Below are 22,418 nucleotides of genomic sequence, written 5' to 3'. Positions count from 1 at the left end.
GGTACAGGGGAGAAAGAGCAAGGCAGGTGATTCCTATGGGTACAGGGGGAGAAAGAGCAAGGCAGGTGATTCCTATGGGTACAGGGGGAGAAAGAGCAAGGCAGGTGATTCCTATGGGTACAGGGGGAGAAAGAGCAAGGCAGGTGATTCCTATGGGTACGGGGGAGAAAGAGCAAGGCAGGTGATTCCTATGGGTACGGGGGAGAAAGAGCAAGGCAGGTGATTCCTATGGGTACAGGGGGAGAAAGAGCAAGGCAGGTGATTCCTATGGGTACAGGGGGAGAAAGAGCAAGGCAGGTGATTCCTATGGGTACAGGGGGAGAAAGAGCAAGGTAGGTGATTCCTATGGGTACAGGGGGAGAAAGAGCAAGGCAGGTGATTCATATGGGTACAGGGGGAGAAAGAGCAAGGCAGGTGATTCCTATGGGTACAGGGGGAGAAAGAGCAAGGCAGGTGATTCCTATGGGTACATGGGGAGAAAGAGCAAGGCAGGTGATTCATATGGGTACAGGGGGAGAAAGAGCAAGGCAGGTGATTCCTATGGGTACATGGGGAGAAAGAGCAAGGCAGGTGATTCCTATGGGTACAGGGGGAGAAAGAGCAAGGCAGGTGATTCATATGGGTACAGGGGGAGAAAGAGCAAGGTAGGTGATTCCTATGGGTACATGGGGAGAAAGAGCAAGGTAGGTGATTCCTATGGGTACAGGGGGAGAAAGAGCAAGGTAGGTGATTCCTATGGGTACAGGGGGAGAAAGAGCAAGGCAGGTGATTCCTATGGGTACATGGGGAGAAAGAGTAATGCAGTTCCCTGGTGGACTGAAGAGTAGAGAGGAGCATTGAAGTGTAGGAACAAGGCATTCAGAGTGTAGAAAAGGTCCCATAATTACCAGCACCTGATTCAGTATAAACAAGCACAAGATGCAGTAAGGAGTATCATTAGGACAGCTAAGAGGTGGTATTGGCGCCAGTTCTGTGGAAACATAGGCAGGACCACTCCTGTGGAAGAGGTATGGGGGATGATTAAGAGGATGAGTGGGGTGAGACAAGATTGGGATCTCACTGTGCTGAAAAATTGGGAGATTGTTTTAGTGAGAGATATGGAGAAGGCAGGGATGTTAGCCCAGGCATTTGTGAAGGTGCACAGCTCAAATAATCTGACAGAAGAGGGATAGCGTGGGAGAGAGGATGTCAGAGGAGAACATCCAGGGGTCCTGGGTCAGAGAGAGATGGTGGGGGATACATTGAATGCCCCTTTTACGTTGGTTGAGATGAAGAGAGCATTAGCTAATGCTTCGGTAACATCTCCTGGGAAGGATGTGTTACATCATGATGGCTCATCTCAGTGACACTGCAATGGAGAAAGTATTAAACCTTTACAATAAGGTGTGGCAGAAAGGAAAACTGCCTGCTAGTTGGAACCAGGTGGTAGTGATGCCGATACGGAAACCAGGGGAAAACCCGACAAGTCCATTAAAGCTATAGGCTGATAGTGTTGACATTTCACGTATGTAAATGTATGGAAAGGATGATAAAGGAAAGGCTGACATACTTTCTGGAGAGTAGAGGACGAATGTCACCAGATCACAGTGTGCTCAAGAAAGGCAGGGGAACGATGGATCCTGTACTGTGCCTTGAGTCAGTCATATGGAAGGCACAGGCAAATTAAGTGGTGGTGGCCATTTTCCTTCGATGTAGAGAAGGGTTAGGGTGTGAAAGGAAGGCCTACTTATCAAGCTGTATAACATGAGGGTTGGAGGAAGGGTTTTTAAATGGAAGTATAGCATATGGCTCAGCAGATCAAACATCTTTAAAAAAGCTAGATATAATCCAGTCCCAAGCCCTAAGAATATGTTTTAGAGATGTTCGATCGGGTTCAAGTCCGGGCTCTGGCTGGGCCACTCAAGGACATTTAGAGACTTGTCCCAAAGCCACTCCTGCGTTGTCTTGGCTATGTGCTTAGGGTTGTTGTCCTGTTGGAAGGCAAACCTTAGTATGAGGTCCTGAATGCTCTGGATCAGGTTTCATCAAGGATCTCTCTGTACTTTGCTACGTTCATCTTTCCCTTGATCCTGACTAGTCTCCCAGTACCTGCCGCTGAAAAACATCCCCACAGCATGATGCTGCCACCACCATGCTTCACCGTAGTGATGGTGCTAGGTTTCCTCCAGATGTGAAGCTTGGCATTCAGGCCAAATAATCTTGTTGCTCATGATCTGAGAGTCCTTTAGGTGCCTTTTGGCAAACTCAAAGGGGCTGTCATGTGCCTTTTACTGAGGAGTGGCTTCCATCTGGCCACTCTACCATGAAGTACTGATTGGTAGAGTGCTACAGAGATGGTTGTCCTTCTGGAAGTTTCTCCCATCTCCACAGAGAAACTCTGGAGCTCTGTCAGAGTGACCATCGGGTTCTTGGTCACCTCCCTGGCCAAGGCCCTTCTCCCCTGATTGCTCAGTTTGGATGGGTGGCCAGCTCTAGGAAGAGTCTTGGTGGTTCCAAACTTCTTCCATTTAAGAATGATGGAGGTCACTGTGTTCTTGGGGACCTTCAGTGCTGCAAACATTTTTTGCCACCGTTCCCTAGATCTGTGCCTTGACACAATCCTTTCTCTGTGCTGTAAGGATAATTCCTCTGAATTCATGGCTTGGTTTTTGCTCTGACATGCACTGTCAACTGTGGGACCTTATATAGACAGGCATGTGCCTTTCCAAATCATGTCCAATCAATTGAATTTACCACACGTGAACTCCAATCAAGTTGTTGAAACATCTCAAGGATGATCAATGGAAACAGGATGCACTGAAACTCAATTTCGAGTCTCATGGCAAAAGTTCTGAATACCAACGCAAATAAGGTACAGTGGCCTGAAAAGTATGTGAACCCTTTGGAATTACCTGGATTTCTGCATACCGTAATTGCTGGACTATTAAGCGCACCTGAATATAAACTGCACCCACTGAATTATTAAAAAATATGTATTTTGTACATAAATACGCCGCACATGTCTATAAGCCGCAGGTGCCTACCGGTACATTGAAACAAATGAACTTTACACAGCCTTTAAACGAAACACGGCTTGTAACAAAAATAAATAGGCTTTAACGAAACACGGCTTGTAACAAAAATTAAAACAGTAGCCTATCAAGCCTCCTCCTGTGCACTGAAACCACTGAAGTCATCTCCTTCGGTGTCGGAGTTGAATAGCCTCAGAATTGCTTCATCCGATGTTGGATCGTTTTCATTGTCGCTCTTGTCACTTTCATCTGGAGGCATATACCCCGCTGAGCTCATGCCGCCCCTTCAACACGCAGCAGTCCAGCCTTTCGAAACCCGTTGATGATAGTGGATTTTTTGACAATGCTCCACGCTGTCAGGACCCACTGGCAGACTTGACCATAAATTGCTCTTCGCATGCAGCCCATTTTAGTGAAGGATTTCTCCCCACTTGTCATCCAAGCCTCCCACTGAACACGGAGCGCCACCTTAAATGTACGTTTTACAGTGATGTCGAGTGGCTGCAAATACTTTGGGCCATCTGCTTTTCTTCCCTCTGAAAGGTTTGTTGTCTTTTTGCACTGAGTCAGTTCCTCACGCTGCTGTTTACAAAGTCTTATAATGGACTCATTAAGGCCAAGCTCCCATGCAGCAGCTCTATTTCTTTTTCCAACAGCCAGATCGATCGCCTTCAACTTGAAAGCTGCATCATATGCATTTCTCCGTGTCTTTGCCATGATGAGGGTGACAAAATTACTATCGTAATCAGAATGATGGGAAGTTTGAGCCCGCTCGATTTACGTCACATTATGTCCATAAATTAGCCTCGTCATTGTATAAACCGCGAGGTTCAAAGTGTGGGAATAAAGTAGCGGCTTATAGTCCAGCAATTACGGTAATTAAATTTGATCTGACCTTCATCTAAGTCACAACAATTGACACACACATTGTGCTTAAACTAATAACACACAAAATATTGTATTTTTCTTGTCTATATTGAATACATCATTTAAACATTCAAAGTAAAGGTTGGACAAGTATGTGAACCCCTAGGCTAATTGGAGTCAGGAGTCAGAAAATCTGGAGTCCAATCAATGAGACGAGATTGGAAATGCTTCTTGCTATTCACAAGAAGCATTGTTTGATGTGAACCATGCCTCGAACAAAAGAGATCTCAGAAGACCTAAGATTAGGAATTGTTGACTTGCATAAAGCTGGAAAGGGCTAAAAAAGTATATTTAAAAGCCTTGATGTTCATCAGTCCACGGAAAGACAAATTGTCTACAAATGGAGAAAGTTCATGACTGTTGCTACTAAAACTGGTCGCCCTGCAAAGATGACTGCAAGAGCACAGCGCAGAATACTCAATGAGGTTAATTATTTTAAATAATGAACTGTTTACCATTTGCCTTTTTCTGTTTACCATTTACCATTTTTTATTTAGAATGTCTGTTTACCATTTCCAATTTTCCTTTTTTTTCTTCCTTTTAAAATTTAATTGTGTCATGAATCATGTACCGTGATGTAGTGTACGAGTCAGACTTTAAAGACCCAGTGCAGTCAAAAATGGGATTTCCTGTTTTTTATATATATTTTTACACACTGTGAGGTTGGAATAATATTGTGAAAATTATAATAATTCCCTTCTAGTGTAAGAACTGTTTGAAAAGACTGCCTGAAATGTCAGCCTGTTTGGCTGGGATGGAGTTTTGGCCTGCCTGGGGACATCGCTAGGCAGTAAATTTGTCAATAGAGAAAGATTGTTCCAAACCTCACTACCAATAACAGCTAGTTTTCTGTTTTCCCCTCCCCACCCAGACCACTCCCAGACAGTCCTAGCAATGATTACTTGAGAAATTGTTCTTTACAAAGAAGCTATTTTTGTTTGTTTTCAAATCAAATTGTAAAAAATAATCACAGCAAGGTACTTGTTATCCAGAAATGATTCAATATTGAGATAAAAACGGTTGCATTGAACCTTTAAAAGAAGAGGATGGTTAGAAAATAGTGGAAAGGAAAATAAAATTTAAAGAAACAAACATGGAATAAAATGTTTCACAAAACATGTTGTTACACAGGCATAATAGCCTAGGCATAATGGTGAAACCAGTTTTTCACTTTCTGTGTGAATTATTCGATAATTCATAGGCAGCTCATCCTAATTCTCAAATGATTTGGAAGCGTGTAGCCCACAGAAATCGACTAATTTTATAGAAAGGTCTGATTGTTGTATTCAATTTCCATAATTTCTCAATCTTAATATGACATGAAGTATTTTTTTTAGACTAACTGAATAATTCATTTTTGAAGCCAGTCGATTAAATTCGGGGATTTTCACTGCGTGATGTAAACATGCGCCTACGCATGCTCTGTGGGAAGCGTGTTTTGGTGTTAGATGCGCCGCTGTTAGCTAGCCTATGGAAATATTGTCAAGTCATGGTGGGCCATTCAATGGGGGGAGAGGGTGGATAATGACATTGTGTAATGCTAATAAAACATATGAGATAACTCTTCTGAAATCAGATAATGGTTATAGAAGGTGGCCGACTTGTGACAGGCAGATGTATAAAATCTCCACGCGTAAGTATAAAATAGGTTTTTAGCTAGATAGCTAACGTTAGCCAACTAACTTTGGTAGATAGCCAACGTTGGCTAGCAGCATAACGTTAGCTTGTAGCTAATTGCGCTTGAATGTTTTGGACAAGCGACGTGAAGTAGGCGGATGCATAATCTGCTTCTTGTCTGTACGTTTAGTTGAGATTGGCAATGCAACACATTGTTTTAAAATACATAGTAACAGTTAGCGAGCGAACGTTACATTTTAGCAATTTCTCCTCCCCGTTGCTGTCACCTCAACATCCCGCCCCCATCTTTTCCCCATTGGTTAACGTTTCTGAGAATCACACGTTATGATCGAATCCTTGGTTTGTGAATGGTTCACCAGCCTGCCAGTCATCCCTGCGCCACTTGTTGCTAGGGAGGTTGCTTGATATCGGAAATGAGCGCTATCAACACTTCCCTCTGGACGAGAAATACCGGTGGATGCTGCTGGCTACGATGTTGTTAGGCTGCCTACTTTTAAACATTGACAGATATACTGATGCATCGTTTTTATTGCTATTATTTGAATGTAATTGTGTATGTGTGAGTGACACATCGGTGAGCTGCAGATCTTGAAAAGAAAATGGATGAGAGGGAGACTGCTAGGGATGGGAGTCATGAAGCGTAGCTACTGGAGGAGAACCCGAGACCCTCCCTCTTTCACCTTCACATCTATTCCTGTTATGCACTGGACTAGGTGATGCATTTCAGTTGTACATTGTCAGGTTGGCATGTCAAATTGGTCTTCTTGAATTGGGGTTGATTGAGGTAGTGTGTTCTCTAGAGAGAGTGGTTTTCAAACCTCTCAGGGACCCCCAGTTAACAATTTGATTGTAGCCCTGTACTAGCTCGCAAGGGCTTTATGATTCGTTGACAATTGGAATCAGGTGTTCTTTCTTTGGAATATATCAAATACATGGAACAGCTGGGGGTCCCCAGGGAGATGTTTGAACACTACTGCTTTAGGAAGTGGAGACATGATGGTTTGCTGCTAAGGAGTGTGTGTCTATTGTTCCCTCCCATAGAAATATGTGGAATATGAGTTTGTTTTTGCATTCACTGGTAGTGAATATGCTAGGTTTATGGTTGTGAGTTTAAAGTTTAGTTTGATTTGGCTATTCATGTTGGTTATCATTGAATTTGGTCATCTTAAATCGTTTGTGGCCCATTGTACACGTTTGAGGAAAATCCTGTTTGTTTCAACATCTGAGGCCATACTCATATGTCATCTTGTCCGAACAATGTTTGATGCATTCAGCTTCTGTTATGTCATGTAATATATTCTTTTGACATTATGTAATGTCATGTTTTTATATATATTTTTACTGTGAAATCATACTGTAGTACACAGCTTAGGTTGGAGGACATTTAACCTAACATTTAATCTAAGCTTGTTTACTCAACAAATTCACATTTCTTTATCCTGTCATACATTTTTTTTAAAGGCATCAAGGTTTCATTTGGCCTTGATCTCTCTCTGTCTGTCTGTCCGTCTGTGCAGGTATGGGAGGACTTACTGATGGGGAAGACCAAAGCCTGACCTAGAACACGGTTTACCCTTTGACTGATATTGGGCGCACATACAAGACCACAGAAACCCTCTCTATTCACATTTTAAGCTAACTCTGCAAAATACTGCTAAAAGAGAAAGTCCCTCTTCTGTCATATCTGCAATTGTCATACTTTCATTGTTTATCCCAGTCTTTATCTCAGTATTAACTATTGCGCAACGCTAGTTTGTCCAGTTCATTTTTTTACTTTTTTACTTTACTTTTTGTTCCTTTGTAAAGCAATGCTTTACCTGAAAAAGTACTTCACAGAGGGCCTGATTCAGTTCACCATCCTCCTGAGTCTCATTGGGGTGCGGCTGGACCTGGACACCTACCTGAGCAATCAGCTGCCCCCACTGCGGGAGATCATCCTAGGTCCTAGCTCGGCCTACACCCAGACGCAGTTCCACAACCTCCGCAACACGCTGGACGGGTATGGCATCCATCCCAAGAGTGTGGACCTTGACCAGTTCTTTACCACCCGCCGGCTGCTGAACCAGGTGCGCCAGCTGGATTGCCTGTCAGTGCCCAGTCCAGAGCTGAGCACGTGGCTGGTGCACCGTGACCCTGAGACTGTGGTGTCCGCCGCCAGCCAGTCCAGCCCCAGCATCACCCTGGACAATGGGGCCGGCCTGGAGGACGTGAACAACTCCGAAACCCCGACCATGAGGGGTGGTGGCGGAGCGCCTGAGTCCACCTACAACCCAAGTGGAGAGGACAGCAACCTGGGAGCCGTGGCCCCTGAGGACAGCCAGGAGCAGCGCAACAGGGATGGCAATGATGACCTCACCAAAGAGGTAGGAAAGCCTGAGTAGAGGTGAGATCAAGGCAAGCTGGGGCATGGCACTTCTATTGTATTGTACAGGGAGGGATATGTTACTAGGAGGAAATAGGCCTACTTCTCAGATGACTGTATTTAGCTGTCGATCAGAGACGCCTTTATGTGTGAACCTTGATAAATCACCATTTTAATGAAATATAATTATTTCTGCCATTCTTGTGTAATGTGTTTTTTCATTATTGTAATGTCCTTGCATTAGAATCATCCTTGCCCCTAATAGTCACAGGACCACCACTTGGAGGCAGTGGTTTTGGGTGACACTAAGCCATTGTTAAAGTAGAATTAACTAAGTCTCCAAATGAATCACATGCTTTTATGGTAATTGGCTACGGTTGCATTAGTGGGCTTACATCAGGGATGGGCAACTGGCAGCCACCGTGTGTGTGTGTGTGTTGGGGTCTCAACTTAATAGGTTGAGTTAGAATAGTAGAATACATAAAGTGCAATTTCGAAATTTGGTTGTCCATCAGCAGTTTTTCCATGTATGTCAGTCACTGTCATTCACTCAATTAGCCCATGTTTTGCTCAGGGTGGGGTGGGGGGCAAAATTTTACTTAAAGCCTCAAAGACTAGGGCTAGCTCTGAATGCATGCATGTGTTGGTATGTATGGATTTGGGTATGCAGACCTGCGAGCCACTTCGGCCCCTCTTGATTTTTTTATGGCCCCCACCCCAATCAGTTGCCCATCCCTGCTTAAATTATCTGAAGTTCCATGATTTTCTATGAAATATGAACTATAATGAATTATAATATGATTGAAATGCTTATCTTTTGGAAGGAAAGTTTGTTAAAAAAGCTGATTTTCTGTGTTGGAATGGTGTGGGCATGCATACCCCAACAACAGGATGTTGCCTAGGCCTATACCGGTCATGAAACAATATTCATGCCAGTGGACTGCTGATTGGTCAACTCATCCTCTATGAGGAACTAGCATGTCTGTTTGAGACACACATTTGATGTGGGTTGTGTTTTTCCCCCCCTCCAATTTATGCTTTGGCCACAAGAGTACAGGATGAGTCAACAACATTATTTGTGTATGCGCTAACTGAATATGAGCTTTTAAAAGTGAGATTTTGACAGGACAGTTATTTGAGGATGAAAATATCGACATATAAAGCCTACAGTATCACAGGTATAGGCATCCTTGATTTTTGCACCACAGTCAAGTACAGTACCATCAAAGTATTCATACCCCTTGACTTATTCCATGTGTTATATACAGCCTGTGTTATATACAGCCTGAATTAAATACATTTTTTTTTTCTCACCCATCTATACACACTACCCCATAATGAAAAAGTGAAAATGTTTTTTTATATTATTTAAAATGAAATACTGAATTATCTAATTTTCAAAAGTACCCATGCGTCAATATGGCAGCTTTGGACACCTGGATTGTACAATATTTGCACATTATTATTTTAATAATTCTTCAAGCTCTATCAAGTTGGTAGTTGGCTAGACAGCCATTTTCAAGTCTTGCCATAGATTTTTTTTAAATTAAATTTGACCCCTTTTTCTCCCCAATTTCATGGTATCCAATTGTTAGTAGCTACTATCTTGTCTCATCGCTACAACTCCCGTACGGGCTCGGGAGAGATGAAGGTTGAAAGTCATGCGTCCTCCGATACACAACCCAACCAAGCCGCACTGCTTCTTAACACAGCGCGCATCCAACCCGGAAGCCAGCCGCACCAATGTGTCGGAGGAAACACTGTGCACCTGGCAACCTTGGTTAGCGTGCACTGCGCCCGGCCCGCCACAGGAGTTGCTGGTGCGCGATGAAACAAGGATATCCCTACTGGCCAAACCCTCCCTAACCCGGACGACGCTAGGCCAATTGTGCGTCGCCCCGGCCGGTTACGACAGAACATGGGCGCGAACCCAGAGTCTCTGGTGGCACAGCTGGCGCTGCAGTACAGCGCCCTTAACCACTGCGCCACCCGGGAGGCCTGCCATAGATTTTCAAGCAGACTTGAATCACAACTCTAACTAAGCCACTCGGGAACATTCAATATCATCTTGGTAAGCAACTCCAGTGTGTATTTGGCCTTGTGTTTTAGGTTATTGTCCTTCTGAAAGATTAATTTGTCTGTTGGAAAGCAGACTAAACCAGGTTTTCCTCTAGGATTTTGCCTGTGCTTAGCTCTATTCTGTTTCTTTTTATCCCCAAAAACTCCCATTCCTTGCCGATGACAAGCATACTCATAACGTGATGCAGCCACCACCATGCTTTAAAATATGAAGAGCGGTACTCAGTGTTGTGTTGGATTTGCCCCAAACACAACGCTTTGTAATCAAGTTTATTTCTTTGCCACTTTTTTTGCAGTTTTACTTTAGATCCTTATTGCAAACAGGATTAATGTATTGTTGCGTAACTACAAATTTGTTGATCCATCCTCAGTTTTCTCCTGTCACATACATTAAACTCTGTAACTGTTTTAAAGTCACCATTGGCCTCACGGTGAAATCCCTGAGCGGTTTCCTTCCTCTCTGGCAACTGACTTGGGAAGGAAGCCTGTTATCTTTTGTAGTGACTGGGTATATTTATACACCCTCCAAAGTGTAATTTAATAACGTCACTATGCTCAAAGGGATATTCAATGTCTGCTTTTTATTTTATTTTTACCCATCTACCAATAGGTGCCCTTCTTTGTGAGGCATTGGAAAACCTCCCTGGTCTTTCTGGTTGAATCGGTGTTTGAAATTCACTGCTCGACTGAGGGACCTTACAGATAATTGTATGTGTGGGGTACAGAGATGAGGTAGTCATTCAAAAATCATGTTAAACACTTATTTCACACGGTGAGTCCATGCAACTTATTATGTGACTTGTTAAGCAAATGTTTACTCCTGAACTTATTTAGGCTTGCCATAACAAAAGGGTTGAATACTTATTGACTCAAGACTTCAGCTTTTAATTAATTTGTAAACATTTCTAAAAACATTATTCCACTTTGACATTATTGGCTATTGTGTATAGGCCAGTGACTCATCTAAATATAATACATTTAAATTCAGGCTATTAAAAAAAAAGTCAAGGGGTGTGAATACTTTCTCAAGGCACTGTAGTTCTCTCCTTGTGCTTTTTATTTTGAATTCAGTTGTGTAAGACAAGATGTTGTGCAACTCAATCAAGGGGGCTCTTTTCTTTGTAGTCCTAACATATTTTTCACCTCATGGATTTTTCAGGACATTGATTTGATTGACATCCTGTGGCGACAGGACATCGACCTTGGCGCAGGACGGGAAGTGTTCAACTATAGCAGTCGCCAGAAGGAGAGTGAGGCAGAAAAGCCCAGCCCAGAGGAGGAGGAAAGAGCAGAGGCACAGGAGAGATGGAGGAATGGAGTGAACCTTCAAGAGGCTCAGCCTGTGGATGGAGAGACCGGGGAGAGCATACCAGAGCAGGTAGCTAAGGGAACAGATTGTGTTCATGATCTTGTGTGTCCACTGTAGTTGATAGTAAAGGGAGTGACCTCTGTGCTGTCTGCTCCTCCCCCAGATCCCAGGCCTTGGCTCTCAGACCTCACTGTCCCTGCAGGAATGCCTAAGGCTGCTGGAGGCCACCTTCCCTTTCGGAGAAGAATCTCCTGAGGTAAAGACATTTGCATGCTGTTTTATGATATTACAAATGCTAGATTAACATTATAGTCTATGGAAATCCCAAAATAATTGTGAGACTTTTAAAGGTAAACATCTTATCAGTTTCCAGCCCCTGTAGTCACAGCTGAGCTTGCGGTGGCCAATGAAGAAGCTCCATCCACATCTCTGGGCCTACCACTGACTCCCCTGTTGCCCCAGTTGGACCTGGAGCAGCAGTGGCAAGACATCATGGCTATCATGGAACTACAGGTTTGTACGTGTGCTTTAATCACAACTGTTTCTCCAGTAAAAAAAAACTACATTTTTCTTACAATTTTTTTCTCTTTTGAAGGAAATGGAGGTTAATAACACCTCAGAGAACTCCTTCCTCAGCACTTCTTCCAACAGTACCAATACCAGTGGCAGCACAAGTGAGTCCGGCTCAGTTGGAAGCTTTGGACTTACTCGTTCCTCCACCCTTATTCACCAAGATGTCAGCCTTCACCAGGCCTCCCTCCCTAGCTGCAGCCAGGACTTTCCCACACTTTTCAATCCAGAGATGGATGCCACTAGCACCCCAAGGACCACCTTGCTTAGAATGTCCTCCAGAAACTCCTCCAACGTCAACTCTACATTCGGAGCCACCAACCTGACTGGACTCTTTCTCCCACCGCCTCTGAACAGCACCAACAACATCACTTGTACTCCAGTGTTGCCTGATCCCTTCAGCACTATGCTGGAGGAGTCTATGCTGGATGAGATCAGTCTGCTGGACCTGGCAATGGAGGAGGGCTTCAACCAGGCCCAGGCCTCTCAGCTGGAGGATGAACTCGACTCGGACTCAGGCCTCTCCCTAGACTCCAGTCACAGCCCGGTCTCACCAAGCAGCTCTGAGACCTCCTGCTCCTCCGCCGCTTCCTCCTCCTCCACCACCTTCTCAGAGGAAGGGGCTGTGGGATACAGCACTGACTCGGAGTCAACTGCCGTGGAACCAGAAGAAGGTGCTGTGGGGGGCTACCAGCCCGAGTTCAACAAGCTCTGCCGCATGAGCTACCAGGACCCCTCCCAGTTACATGGGCTCCCTCAGCTCGACAACATCAACCACAATCACACCTACAATTTACCACTGTCTTCATCGTTCGATGAACACCTAGAGCTACCGATTCCCACTGGCAAGAAAATGGTCTGTGAGAAGCAGTCAAAGCTTAAGCCACAACAGGACTTCCTGGACAAACAGTCGAGTCGCGATGAGCGACGTGCTCGGGCCATGAAGATCCCCTTCTCTAACGAGAAGATCATAAATCTGCCTGTGGAGGAGTTCAACGAGCTTCTGTCCAAGCACCACCTGAGCGAGGCCCAACTGGCCCTCGTCCGCGACATTCGTAGACGTGGCAAGAACAAGATGGCGGCCCAGAACTGCCGCAAGCGCAAGCTGGATACCATCATCAACCTGGAGCAAGGGGTGCACGACCTGCGTCGTGACAAGGCGCGGCTGCTGAAGGAGAAGATGGAGTTTATTCGCTCCATCCGCCAGATGAAGCAGAAAGTGCAAAGCCTCTACCAGGATGTGTTCACCCAGCTTCGGGATGAGGAGGGCCAGCCCTACCCCCCCAGCGAGTACTCGCTCCAGTACAGCGCTGACGGCAGCGTTCTGATCATGCCCCGCATCATGACAGATCAGCAAACCCGTAAGCCCGAAAATAAACAAAAGGACAAAAAGAAGTGAGGAAGCTGTTGCCTTTTCTTTCATTTAGCTAAAATCACTAAGAGATTTCTGCAGATGCAAGAGAGGTCTTTTTTCCTTTGAGAAGATTCTTGTGAGGAGAAACTGCATTGTTGACTACTTTTCCTGCATTAGGTTTTTTCCTTTTCTTTTGTGGTTCCTGTGTTTTCTCTGGGAAATGACTTTGAAACAGAAGTTCTTAATTTGAGTACTGAATTTTCATTGTTTGGGTGGAAAAAAAGGAACAAACAAGGAAAAGAAGGGGTTGAAAGATTTCTCTGGATCTTTGGCACCAGGCCATGATGTTATTACTTCATGTTATGAAGTGAAGGGAGTGGTATCAAGTGAAGTCAGAGTTAAAGGAAAAACTAACATTAAGTCAACGTGAAACTCGGTGTAAATTCCGGTCCATTGTTAGTCAGCTTTGAACGGATTGTTAAACCGATTTTCTTGCTTGGGCCTTGGAGTGATTGGTGGAGTGACTGTTTCTGGAGTAAGTAGAAGTTGCACATGTAGAGGAAAGCTAAGACAGGGCCTGGAGATGTCAAAGGTTAAGATACCAGTGGGGTAAAGCAAGTCCATCATCCAGGATACCATTATCTTAACAATACCGCCGATACTAACCAAATGTGTTGTGCACTTCACTTGTACTCTAAGCAAAAGTCTAGCTAGTCTGACACTGCACTCATTCAAAATGTGTTTATTACAAATACCACCGTTTTTGACTGGCCATTGACCTTGAGTCCCTTTGATGTAGAACTAGGACACTGGAACACAAAAGAGGCTGGGAGAGTAGTCTTGGGCTTGCCACGGTGGTGGAGCATGAAAAGTATAGGAGATGGAACGCTGAGGAAGAAGGCACGCGCTGCGTTACAAATGTATCAGCTTCTGTATATCTATATAGCTCTGTAATTTGTCCTCCTAAGGCTTGGCTGTATGCATCGTGCCGTGTCTCTGGCTATCCGTCTGCCGCAGGTTTAAGGATGAGCTCTGCTGGTAGTCTTTTCGTTTTCCACACATCCTCATACTGTCCAGAATAAGCTAGGTTATAAGTCTAGCTTCATCATGCTGGGTCTACTCCCTGCCCTTATTGTATCACACACTGTTGGTTGTGCCTGTAACCACATTGCAGGAATTTTACAGGCCAGGGAATATTGATTTTGATAGCCGTCTGTGCAGGAAGTATTGTATGAACAGCAACCCTGTGGAAGTGTCCCGTTTTATTACAAATCAAATGCACCCATCTTTACTATCATTAATATTAGGTTGGTTTGTTTCTTGTAAGGTGACAGATGAGCCGTTCGGCTGTCGAGTAATTGCAGTGGTAGCCTTTAAAAGAGTTGTCATTCTATTTGATAGTTACCTGAAGCAATGGACAAGACAGTTGATGAATAACCTAGTTGTCGGCTTTAATAGTCTACGGTCATACGTGTCATTTAGAATTGTAAACCAATTGAATCGAACTGAGTGAACTGACAAGGATCATATGTGAAGTGAGAGCCTTGTTTTCGAATGCCTTTGTTTCACAAGCACATTTCTAAATGTGGGGGTTTTGAGAACAAAAGGCTATTGGACTGTTATCAGAACATTAGAAGTGCTATTGCCTGAGCTTATGTGTTTTTTGGGGTCAAATTGTGTTTTAGCATGTACCCCAAATCAAAAAAAGACTAGGCCATTTATTAATGCAGCAGCAATAGCTGTTTAAAGAGGATGAGTACATTTGTGAACCCCAGATCTACAGTGAAGGATGGGAAAGAACTGAGTCGCTGCACTGATGAGTGTCCTATGTTCTTCATCCACATAACTTTCATAGTTCTTGTCATCATTACCCTGTGAGGGGAGCCAAAGTAAAAAATACTTTTTCATGCAGTACTAATACTTTCGCAGGGGGGAAAAAGTTGCTGTCTCAATTTAAATTAAGTTGTTTGTTGTCGCACTTCAGAAAACACTTGATATTTAAGACGTGCAAACGTTCACCTGCATTGCAACACAATGCAAAGTCCATTTAAGTTATTACTTCTTAGTGCTGCTTTTGTTAATGGTCTTGTTTGTTCAGTAAATATTTTCTCCTTTTGTCATTATTTTCTGTAGTTTGTCTGCATTTTGCACAGCCCCCGCTTTGGTTATGTATTTTCTTTGGTTTACTTTTAAATATTTCCTGGCAATCTGGGATTGTTATTTTATTGATTAATAAAGTGTTTATTTTCATCTGTGACTGCATCATTTGCATGATTTAATAATGAGGAGAAATGTGTTCATTTGGGGGGAATAGAATATCTGATCATTAGGTTTTGTGAAGATAAATACATAAGGCCTTAATGTATCCAACTATTTACACCAATTTGGAGCTTAGGCTCTCTATGAGACCGATGACAATTGTAACAAGTTGTTTATTCTCCAAAAACAGACAAGCAAGTCCTGTTTATGAAATGTTAGAATAAGATGGACAAATGAGCAAAGTTTTTTTTTTTTTTAAACATGGTTTTCAAAAATGTGTTACCTCAATACACTAAAACAGTCACAAAATGAGCAAAGATTAACATTGTTTTGCACTATAAGCTACAAAACATTTACATAAAACTAAATGGCACCGTTGACTTGTTTACAAGACAATGAATGATAACATTTCCACCAGCCTACACAGTAATGTACAAGGCCTAGACCTCTTAGTCAACTGCCCTGTGAAAATGATCTTGTAGTATCCAAATGGTCACTAGAGTGAATCTTAACATTTAACACTGCATTATACATTTCTTCCAGGGTTGTGATTTCTCAAGAGAACCCATAGCCTGTATTGACTTTGGTCATATCCAGAGATTTTAACCTGATGGGTGATATTAAACCAAAAAGGGAGTCCATGTGCTGTCGTGCTTGTCTCAGACCCTTTGCCTAGAGCCCCATAATCCCTTGACACTACCTCTACAGTCTTCAGAACCAGCTTGATACCTCTCTCCAAAACGGCTAGTTCTTGTCGTCCTTCTTCTCCTCCTCCTCTGTGGGGTAAGAGTGCCACGTGAGCCGCTCCTCATAGAAGGATATGACCACCTGTGGACACTTCACGTTTGCTTCCTTAGCTGGTACCAGGTCTGCTTCATCCGAGTTTTTCCTACAAGAACAGGCCGTGTAGAGAGAACCATGAGTTGGATGAGTACTTAAGTGGATTGTAGTGGCGCTATGAAATGGGTTAGGATGCACAGATTGAAGGCAATGGATCCACTGTTTTTTATTGATGCATAGGCATGATAAATAACACAGGGTTATGTGAATTGACAGGTACATTGACTTGCGACTGCTGAATGATTAGGTCTAGTAGCATAAAGGTTTTTAAAAAAAATCAAATGAATAGGGCAGTAAGGGCTATACAAACCATTTCATGAGGAACATGAGTTCTCCAGTGGAGTCAGTGGCGCCAATAATCCTCTCTGGATCCAAACCTCGAGTGAAGCCCCTTAGTTTCTCTGGCTAAAACACAGGGCGAGTGTCACTCAATGTGAAAAAGACAATGATTCCATCTGTGTTCACGCTTCTGTCTTTAGGACTTACGTCGTCTTTTTTCTTCTTGGGTCGACTTTCCTCTCCTTCCACATTAGGCTCTGCAGACTTCCTCTTGCCTACAGACTCATGAGCGGATTTCTGTTTCTGCAGAAACTGTGCAATCAGGTCGGGACAGTCCAAATTATCATCTGGCTCCCATGTGTTGTCATCACTGAAGAAACAAAAGCAGTGTTAATTAAGCCAGAAAATGGCATTGGAGTGAAAGAGGGGTTTTGTTTGGTCAATACAATCATTCCACATAGGGATAAAACATATATATATCACATCTGTATTGTGTAGACTCACTCCGAAAAGCCTTTCCACTTAAGAAGGTACTCCACTCTCCCTTTCACCACCCTTCGATTCAAAACTTTCTCCACCACATATTCGTCTTCCTCTTCCTCCACGGCCACCACATCCTCAGCCGCCTTCTCCTGTATCTTCTCAGCCGGTGTCGTCATCGTCACCTCAGACTGGGTGGGGGCTGTGGGTGCAGGGGGAATGATGGCTGTGGGTGCAGGGTTAATGGCGGCTGTGGGTGCAGAAGCAGCAAATCACGGCTTCAGAAAACGCCCACTCTGTTGATGGTGGCACTTATACTGAACTGTCCATTAAAGGGGCTAACCCCAGTTGAAACAATAAAGTGACTTCCGGCCTCTGTTTTGGTAAAAAGCTAAGGGAAGGGGCCTGGAGAAATATAACCAATCTTAAATTTATAGACAGCGCTATGGTTGCAAGGACTGACCACCAAATATATAAAAATGATAGTTTTGAGGCTATACATTTACTATGTTTACAAACATTGGAGAAAAACAAGCATATTTTGGGTTCTGATGGGGTCCGACTTGCTTAACTGAGTTAATGAGGCATTCATAAGTTATTCTTCAAGAATGAATGTGTATTCAGTCATGACTGAAATTATTGACACCCTTGATAAAGATGAGCAAAACAATCCTGAGCAATATTGTATGAAAAAAAGGGAAAGATTTTGTTTTTTAAAAAGTCTAAAAGACAGGAGTCAGGTTTTCCAGCACCCTCCCCTTGCAAGGATAACGGCACCAATCCTTTTTCTAAAATGTTTGACGAGATTGAAGAACACATTGGGAAGGATCTTAGACCATTCCTCTATGCAGAAAATTGCTATCCTTCATCTGCGCTTATGGGCGGCCCCCTGATAATTTAAACAATATGTTTTCAATGGGGTTCATATCCAGAGACAAATGGTTATTGCAAAATGTTGATTTTGTGGTCAATTAACCATTTCTTTGTAGAATTTGATGTGTGCTTGGGGTTATTGTCTTGCTGCAAGAACCACTTGCGGCCAAGCTTCAGCCTCCTGGCCAGTGGCGATTTTGGCATGTAAATCTTGGTGGGGCAAACACAAACTAAATGTTGGGGAAGCATGCCAGTAAAGCCACTACACATCACTAAACAATACATTAATTGCACTATAAAGGTGACAAACCGCCCACCAACTGTTAGGGCCTACATAAAGCTGTCCCAACAGCAGTCTCAACACCTTACCGCTGCTACACATGGCTATCGGCAGAGACTTGTCTGGCAGCGAAACAGTTCATTCAGCCTCATTTACTGCCTTTAAAAAAAACATAGCTTATATGCATAGCTTGCTTAAACAAATGTGGTTTCTACTGACAATTGAGATGTACAAACTATAGCATACGGGGACGACAAGCAGATAAGAGGCAATCCATAAATTCGATTAAGACATTAATAAGCTAGCTAGGACAGAACCATAGGATAAATAAAGGGGGCATATAAGCAGACAATGACAGCTCTTACAATATTCAATGATTACAGTAAGCGAAATTAAGAGAGGAAAATAGACCAAATTATTAGGGTGAGCCACATGAGCTACTAACAGCTTACTACACAATATACACTTAGTATTACTTTCTTAGCTACAGTATACACATCTCTCTGGTATATTATTTATGCAGCAGCGTACAACTCATTTTTGGACTCACCTTGTTGTGCTCACTTGAACACGCAGTCTCTCATGGGCAAATTGTCAAACTTTGTCATCTAAGTCTGGCCTACTCTGGATTTGTGGTGATTTCAAGACAACTGTGTTTACATTTGTTTGTGATAATAACCCCAAGCACATATCAAAATCCAAAAAGAAATGGTTAATTTCCCCCCCCCACACACAAAAAAATCTACATTTCGCAATGGCCATCTCAGTCTCTGGACATGAACCCGTTGAAAACCTGTGGTTTGATTTTGAAGAGGGCCGTCCAGGCAGACAAAGAATATCGAGGATCTGGGAAGATTCGTAATGGAGGATTGGTCTAAGACACCTCCCAATGTGTTCTCCAATCTCATATTTTAGAAAAAGGCTCAGTGCCATTATCCTCACAAGAGGAGGGTGCTAGGATATTGAAAACAGGGGTGCTAATAATTTTGACCTCTTTCTTTTTTTAAATGTATTTTCTATTACATGTTTAACAAAACCTCTAAGCAATTGTATTTGTATAAAATAATTTAACTTTTTTTTTGAGGATACAACAGCTCAGTGTTTATTATATACCGTTTTTTCTTCAAAAATGGATGTAGCAACTGCAGATTGTCCCTTTAAAGCCTACAAATGCTAAGTTATATGGCAAGGCTCTCCAACCCTGTTCCCAGAGCTAACATCTTGTAGGTTTTCACTCCAACCTCAATCAAACACCTAATACTTATAATTGGCTTGTTGATAAACTGAATCAGGTTACTTACAACTGGGGTTATATTGAAAACCCACAGGGTGGTAGCTCTCCAGGAACAGGGTTGGAGAGCCCTGTTCTATGGCATCTTGTGAGACAAATAGCCTCACCTTCTGAATTGATATACTGTAATTCAGTTAAACAAATGAGAGGTAGATGGGAAACTCACAACACTGCAGAAGTATATTTGTAAGTAGAAATAGCAGCTTGAGTTTTGCAAAAACATGTGATCCCTTACCCCACACAGATAAAACAGTGACATTGTATATATGAAATATGAAAAATGTTATAAGACCTTCAGTAAGAGTGGGAGCGTCATCATTAGAAGGTTCTGTAATCTCGCTCATACTCATCAGGTAGACAGTGGGACCAACAGTTGTTCCTGGTCAAAGTCAAGAATAGGGCAACGAGGGTCAGGAATCAATAAAAGGTAGACAGGAAACAAAATAGCATTGGAGAGAAGGCGAATCATCAGTGGCTACATATCTATATATACATTTCTTTGTACGTTTTATCCCTTTCTCCCCAATTTCCAATTGGTAGTTACAGTCTTGTTTCCAGTTCTCTATCAGGGGCCCTTTGCATAGGTGAGTAAAAAATCATGTAAGAACTTGGTTATTACAGGTTTACTATGCCTAATGTCACAGTATTTTGTTATTTTGGGGGGTAGATAATTAAAAGGGATGTGCAGCAAGAGACCAGTGCGCAAATTTCAAACATCCAATGAGCACAGCCCTCAATAGAAGTCAGAGACTATGGATAGGTTGGTCACTGGCAGTTCCAATTTTAATTGCCGTGGCAATCATGCAGGAGATGGTGCATTAACACACATTCTTCAATCTGTAAACAATCGGAGGGCTTGCTAGCTACCGCTTACAATAGGAGGTGATACTAAAGTCAAAGATCGTTAAAAAATGATTTGGCCATTTGCAAATGCAAATAATGATCAGTTAGCCAAAGATGGTTTGAAAACTCTCAGTTAGCAGTCTAGCTTGCTGCCTGTGTTTATTTAACTATTTAACGTTAACTAGCTATTAGCCAGCATTAGAGTCATGGTCATGGACCAGCAGCGACTCGGACGAGCTATCCACTTCTAGTATACACGCCACTCTCCTCCATATTGATTTACAAATAAAACAAAAGCAGCGTTACTACGCTAGCATGCACATTCTAAATGCGTTAGCTATCTAGCTAAGTAATCTAACAAAGACGCAATGCATGGATATGCATTGTATATTATCTTTCCGCAGCTAGATACAAGCTGTCGCTATATAACAGTAGCTAGAAACTATTTCCCAACACAAACGTGCAGGTAGCTAACGTTAAGAGAGCAATGATATAATTCATGGAACGTTAACTCACCTCAAAACGAGTTATTCGATAGTGAAAACAGTCTGTCTTTAAATGATGCTGAGATAGAAAAATAACTTGATTTATATTTTCTTATATAAATCAGTTTCGTTTATTATATTAAATCAAATATGAGCATGCGTAAGCTAAATAGATCGTGTCCGCCCCCCTTAATGTCCGATAAAAAAAAAACTGCGTTTATACACGTGCATCGATTCCACATTGTGTGGATTTCTCGAAGAAACAAGTTCTCGTGTAGCTAGCTGGCTAGGTTTCTCAGATGTTGTAGAGATTAGCTAGTCGGTCGAGCTGACGCGTACGAGCGAGGTATCTATCCGCCCCCCTCGAACAACCCAGCATTTTCTTCTGAATGCGAAGAATCCATAACAAGAGTGTCGGTGATATAACATTTAACATGAAGGTAAACGGGCGAGTTTGTAATTTAATAAAACAAAATTATTTTAGTTTGCCCGGAAACGGATATGACGTCTGATTTTATTTAACGGAAATACCTCTCTCTCTTTATTTCTTTATTTTTGATTAACAACAAATCAATACAGAAAGTACATGAGGGAACACAAGTATATATAGATTATATACAATGGACAATCGAGCTAGGGGGTACAATATCACATTACAATTACACAAGGACGTACATACACTTACAATTCTAACAGCTTTTTTGTTAGTACAGTATTTAACTGTCTTAAAAATACAGTTCCATTTATTTTTGTAGGGTAAGAAAATGTGTTTTTTTGTTTGTAAATTTACATTTGTGTATATGAAATTTGGCCAAAAGAATAATGAAATTAATTACACAAAAATGTTTCAGCTTATTTCTATCGTTTGTAAAGAATCCAAGCAGTACATCTCTCCACAATAGTGTAAAATCTTCATAAATGTGTTAAATTAGAAATCTACTGATGTCTTGCCACAGTTTTCTTACATGAAAACAATGCCAAAAAAGATGCAACAATGTTTCTGGGTGGTCATTACAAAAGGAGCCATTTGAGTTTATGTTTTCCTTCAACTACTTCATATAGTGGTTGTCAGGATAATAGTTATGAATAATTTTAATCTTAATTTTGTTAACAATTAGGTATGTGTGTGGCAACATCCCAACTTTTTTCCAACAGATATTATCATTATCCATTCCAATAAGGCATGACATAAGGTACAACATCCTGCTGAAACAAGGTTTGTATCGCTCTGTTGTTGAATGGACCAAAAGAGAAACAAATCTTTCCTACTGATGAGTCAACAGGGTCAATAGAAGGTAGGCTCTGAGGGTCAGGTCTTGACACGTTCCTGAATAACATAGCAACACCTGAGGGAATGGCATCTAAAACAATTGCAAAATCTTTAGGTGTTACAGGGACCTTGTAAAGTGATAAGAATTCCTTATAACTGAGTAAAAGACCCTCTGCATTTACCAGTTGGCTCACCAATAGGAGATTATTTCGGAACCAATATTCTAAAAACAAAGAAGTATTTTTATACAATATATCTCAATTATTCC

General features: G+C 42.3%; 2 protein-coding genes across 3 annotated transcripts; one reads left to right on the top strand and one right to left on the bottom strand.

The window, feature by feature from the left end:
* Positions 1 to 5,388: 5,388 nt before the first annotated feature.
* On the top strand, positions 5,389 to 15,500 carry LOC115143896 (endoplasmic reticulum membrane sensor NFE2L1-like). Of its 2 annotated transcripts, XM_029684340.2 has the most exons (7): positions 5,389 to 5,571; positions 6,162 to 6,289; positions 7,094 to 7,939; positions 11,177 to 11,395; positions 11,490 to 11,582; positions 11,693 to 11,839; positions 11,922 to 15,500. In XM_029684340.2, exons 3-7 carry the CDS (start codon positions 7,385 to 7,387, stop codon positions 13,293 to 13,295), a joined length of 2,388 nt encoding a protein of 795 aa, XP_029540200.1. In that variant the 5' UTR covers positions 5,389 to 5,571; positions 6,162 to 6,289; positions 7,094 to 7,384; the 3' UTR covers positions 13,296 to 15,500. The 2 variants fall into 2 exon arrangements, with proteins under 2 accessions (XP_029540200.1, XP_029540198.1); XM_029684338.2 differs by lacking the exon at positions 6,162 to 6,289.
* A 162-nt stretch (positions 15,501 to 15,662) lies between these two features.
* On the bottom strand, positions 15,663 to 21,172 carry LOC115143897 (chromobox protein homolog 1-like). The gene is made up of 6 exons (XM_029684341.2): positions 20,912 to 21,172; positions 19,845 to 19,931; positions 17,133 to 17,358; positions 16,836 to 16,998; positions 16,660 to 16,754; positions 15,663 to 16,398 (listed from the first exon to the last, which is right to left on the bottom strand). Exons 2-6 carry the CDS (start codon positions 19,900 to 19,902, stop codon positions 16,254 to 16,256), a joined length of 687 nt encoding a protein of 228 aa, XP_029540201.1. The 5' UTR covers positions 19,903 to 19,931; positions 20,912 to 21,172; the 3' UTR covers positions 15,663 to 16,253.
* Between the last annotated feature and the right edge of the window lie 1,246 nt (positions 21,173 to 22,418).

The sequence above is a fragment of the Oncorhynchus nerka genome, linkage group LG16 (genome assembly GCF_034236695.1).
Source record: "Oncorhynchus nerka isolate Pitt River linkage group LG16, Oner_Uvic_2.0, whole genome shotgun sequence".
Taxonomy (NCBI): domain Eukaryota; kingdom Metazoa; phylum Chordata; class Actinopteri; order Salmoniformes; family Salmonidae; genus Oncorhynchus; species Oncorhynchus nerka.
The sequence above is the reverse complement of the archived record's forward strand: the minus strand, read 5'-3'. Positions and strand labels throughout refer to the sequence as shown.